At 35.9% G+C, this 4427-nt stretch overlaps 1 protein-coding gene across 1 annotated transcript; it reads right to left on the bottom strand.

The window, feature by feature from the left end:
* Positions 1 to 993: 993 nt before the first annotated feature.
* On the bottom strand, positions 994 to 3945 carry LOC18027425. The gene is made up of 12 exons (XM_024148064.1): positions 3731 to 3945; positions 3302 to 3470; positions 3148 to 3210; positions 2952 to 3057; positions 2742 to 2846; positions 2581 to 2657; positions 2367 to 2484; positions 2187 to 2259; positions 1838 to 2029; positions 1622 to 1742; positions 1300 to 1521; positions 994 to 1190 (listed from the first exon to the last, which is right to left on the bottom strand). Exons 1-12 carry the CDS (start codon positions 3802 to 3804, stop codon positions 1143 to 1145), a joined length of 1368 nt encoding a protein of 455 aa, XP_024003832.1. The 5' UTR covers positions 3805 to 3945; the 3' UTR covers positions 994 to 1142.
* Between the last annotated feature and the right edge of the window lie 482 nt (positions 3946 to 4427).

Below are 4427 nucleotides of genomic sequence, written 5' to 3'. Positions count from 1 at the left end.
ACCGAAAGTGCCTTCGAAGTCCAAGGATGAAAAAGCCAAATTTCCTAACATATTTCAACATTACACACGCGGAACATCGCAGCTAGTTAAGATATGTCAATAAATTAAGGAAAATGGCCCGTTTTATCTAATCACGATTTTCACAATTGAAACGAGTCCATTGTTAATATATTTTGTTAAAGGTAATGTTTTTAAAACCGGACCGCTGACCGAACCGGGAAAGCTTTTGGGTCATGGGTTAGTATGGTTAGACCATGTTCAACCGGGTTTGATAAAATTTTTCAAATAATTATATATGGATTTAAAAAAAAAACCAAAAGAAGTATAGAAGAATTATGATTTAGAAACTTTTTTTTTTGGTCAAATATTTTAGAAACCTTATCTTTTATTTTTAAAGTAAAAATAAATAAACAAAAATTAAATTGACTTGTTACCTCTTAAAAAACGTAAAAAAAAAAATGATTTAAGTTTTTTTTTAGTTAAATTCGGTTTAATACAGTTTATCGATTTATCTAATTTCTGGTTTTTGACGGTTCAATCCGGTTTTTAACTCAACCCGGCTACACCTCCGGTTCGTGGTCCAACCTGGTCTGACCGCCGGTCCAATCCGGGTTTAAAAACACTGGTTAAAGGCGTCCATTATAATTAGTAGTTAAAGAGTTAAAGTTAATCAGTTAGAGGGCAAACGAACTAAACGTCCGGCTTAATTAAATTAGATAGATGACCAACTATCAGCCTGATGTCTAGTCATGAATGAATAATACATTATGCAGCGAACTAGTCGGCTAAAACTTCGATCGGGAAAATTGGAAAAAAAGACCCTGAATATGTAAACTCAAATGAATTTGTTTAACCACTAAATATTCACTAATTAACATTAATTAAATATATTAAAAAAACTAAATGATGGTATAACAATAATAGTACCACTCAATGAGTCATAGATTTGTCAACATCTACCAAAGAATCCATCAGTGACACAAAGATGAATTTTCTTTAACACCAAGACATGGGCAAAAATAAGGATTAATTAAGGGTTCTACATTTCAGATTTTTAGTTGTAAAGACTATATTAGAACAAAACCTAATACTAAAGACATTTCACTCAGGAAAGTTACTGCTAAAGTTTCAGATTTAGCACTTCAATTGCTACTGCATCCTTGGAGAAGATAGGCGGCTTTGGTACGAACCTATCAAGAACCAAGAAACCGAAGTTATACTGTCAGATGAACCTGAAAATAAAAGACGAGGATCAAAGTAAAAAAGAAGAGAACATCAAAAGTTTGCTTTTCTACTCACTTTTGATGCATAAGGCCGCAGATCGGTGCTGCTAATCTGACAAGAACAGTTTCTGAGAAACACAGCCCACATGTCCTTGAGTACCGGCTTTTCTTCTACCAATTTACTGGAGAAGAGCCAGTTCTCCGCCAAAACCAAGAAAATGTAAGTTCTGAAAAGGTTACAATTTTTCTCCTTCAGATTGATAGACATCAGAGAGCTCATCATATTCTCGTCGCTATCCTGTTAATAGAGAGAAATCAACACCATAGAATGTATTCAATGCCCTTTGCTACAGTCTTAACTTTTTGGTATTGTTATGTAAAAATTAGTTCTTGGTTACCTTATGATCAAGTAAAACAACAAGCATTTGATTTGAGATGGAACTTCTCAGATACTTGCTTCGAGTATCAACACCTGAAACGGATTCCACTATCCTCAAACAATTCATGTCTTGAGGTACTCTGCAGATGCATCAAGACCAGAGAAGCAACTGCGTAAGTCAATTAATAGATAAAACAAACGGCCAATGATGCTACAGGAATAGAGGAGGCCGAACCTGGAAGCAAGAGAGTTAGCTATTTCCTTGCAGCTTGAAACCCATTCTTCCTCTTTGAAGGATCCAATGACAGATATTAAGCACTCTTGTAAGAGAAGTGAAAGACCTTGAAGAGCACGATCTAAGAGCAGCCATACAAGGATTTCAGCTATCTGTTCAACTTGTGAAGTGGTAAAAATGGGATTTTTACACCTGAATCAATGAAAGCAACAGACAAGGTAGGAGTAATCAAAATGTATGAAAATAGAGTCCAATAACTCACTGATCACATGGCCATGTACATATACAAGTTATAATATGTATGAATAATGTCTTTGCTATCTGTAAAAGAGAGTTTAGTGCCACAAACCTAATTTGACAACAAGCTGCGACAAATTTGAGCCAAGCTCTAATATTCTGAGGAGGACCTTGAGACTCAGAATCTTCAAGCCAAAAGTAAGTATACTTCAGTTGTAGACAGACTATTATCAACTATTATCAAAAGCCAAAGAAAAATTAACCGATAATAAATGAGCAACAGGAAACCCACCGGCTTCAGCTAGTTCAACATCTTGTGACGAAATAATTCTGAACCCGTATGATTCAAGAGCTTCATTAAGTTGCTGATAGTTAGGAAGCCAGTGTATTTCAACAGGAGCTCCATTAACCTGATTAAACCACAGTGTTTGAAATCCAAAGAATCCGTTTCAGTAAGAACATAAAGTAATAAGCCCTGGAAGCTAAAAGAAAGTACATAGCAGTACCTCGTTTTGCGATGACAGTAAGGAACACCAGAAGTCACAAGCAGATGATCTTAGATCTTCTTTTGATGAATACAACACTGATAAGTCCAATACATCAAAAACCATAGGGTAAGCCAAAGTCCGTAGGGTAAAGAAACTTGAAGAAAAAGCTAGACACGTACAAAGATTGAGCGTCCATTTGCATATGATTTCTTCCACACGCGCACATGTCAAGACCAGTTTTGTGAGCCAGCCGTTAACCAGCAATCCTTCAAGAATAGCCGTTCCTGGAAAGTACAGTGAAGTCTATTACTTTAAACCCGAAGAGAGTGGCATCGTTCTCAAGGGAAAGGAAGATAAACTAAAGACGACGAGTTCATAGAAAAACAAACCATTGTCTGGACTAAGATCCACCACCAAATTTGACTCACTATTCTTAAACTCTTTCAACAAGTAGCAATCCTCGAGATCCGCAAGTAGTGGAGGTGTTGGAGCTTTCTGTATAAACAAAACATCAAAGATGATAAATTTCACACAACTATCACTTACTCTGAAACATCATCTAACATTGGAAGAAATCAGCCTTGCCTGATCTCCAAACATGCATAATCCCCACTCTTGGATATCTTCTTCACCGCCTATCTCATTCATCTGTAACCCAATAATCACCAAAACATCGCATCAACATAACGTTCTTAGTCATATATAAACTTAAAGAATGTGATGAATTACTCATTCATGCCTGATTCTGGCAGCTATCAACAATAGAAAGCAAAGCTTCTTGGCCATGTTCATCTTCATCTGAATCATAAACCTTGGAGACTTTCCGTTTCTTGTTCTGCTTGTCTATAAGCTTGCTCTTCTCTTTGTAGAAATCAGAGAGAAGATCGTCCAAGCCAATAACTTTCTTCCTGATGTGACACAGGTGATAAAGATAAAGACTTCAAAATCCTCAAACTTCAGAGGTTCAATTACATCAACATATTCAAAGGTTTGAGCTTTCATTGAGAAAATTGAGAGGTTTTCAATTAACCCTAATCAAGAACCCAAATTTTCCGAATTTCGAAAAACCCTAGTCTACAATTGAATCGAATTTCTTTACTATGACAACAAATCCAGGAAATGGTATGAAAGAAAGAGAAATCGCGACCCTAAAGATAAAAGAATTGACCTTTTCCCAACTGACGCTGGAGGGTTAACGAGAGGATCTTCGTTCTCGAAATCAAGAGGCCCATCCATATTCATGGTTAACTTGCTGTCTCTGTCTCTGTCTCTGTCTCTGTCTCTGAAACTTTAGCTTCTTCGACCTCCTTTGTTGAGACCAAAGGCTTAAACTCTTTGCAGCGTGGGGAAGCGCGAATGAGGAGTGTGTTTAAAAGAGATCACTTTAGGTTCCAAACGGAGACGTCGCTGGATGTAAATGCCAAGAATTTTGACAACCAATTTTTTTTTTTCACAAAATGATATGCCAACCAATTATTTTTAGTTGTTACTTGTCAATAGGTCTGGCCATAAAACCTGAAACCAAAGATCGAATTGGAATTGAACCGAATTAGGAGATATTGAACCGAACCGCATTAGGAGATATTGAACCAAACTGAATTTGTCAAACTTAAACAATTTTTACAAAACTTAACCAAATTTTCTTAAATCAAACCATTTTTTAAGTTTTTTTGTCAAGTATTTGAGTTAAATTTCGGGTATCTGAAACCGACTCTAACTCAGATAGAATCGAACCGAATCTAAACCCCAAAAAAAAAGAAATATTGAAATAAATCTTATATCGAAATACTCAAAACCTAAAAAACCATACTGAACCAAAATCGATATTTGAAATTTTGAATGTCCAGAAGCATAGTAGTTAGTAA

This window comes from Eutrema salsugineum, unplaced genomic scaffold, assembly GCF_000478725.1.
Source record: "Eutrema salsugineum unplaced genomic scaffold, Eutsalg1_0 scaffold_10, whole genome shotgun sequence".
Lineage (NCBI taxonomy): Eukaryota > Viridiplantae > Streptophyta > Magnoliopsida > Brassicales > Brassicaceae > Eutrema > Eutrema salsugineum.
The sequence above is the reverse complement of the archived record's forward strand: the minus strand, read 5'-3'. Positions and strand labels throughout refer to the sequence as shown.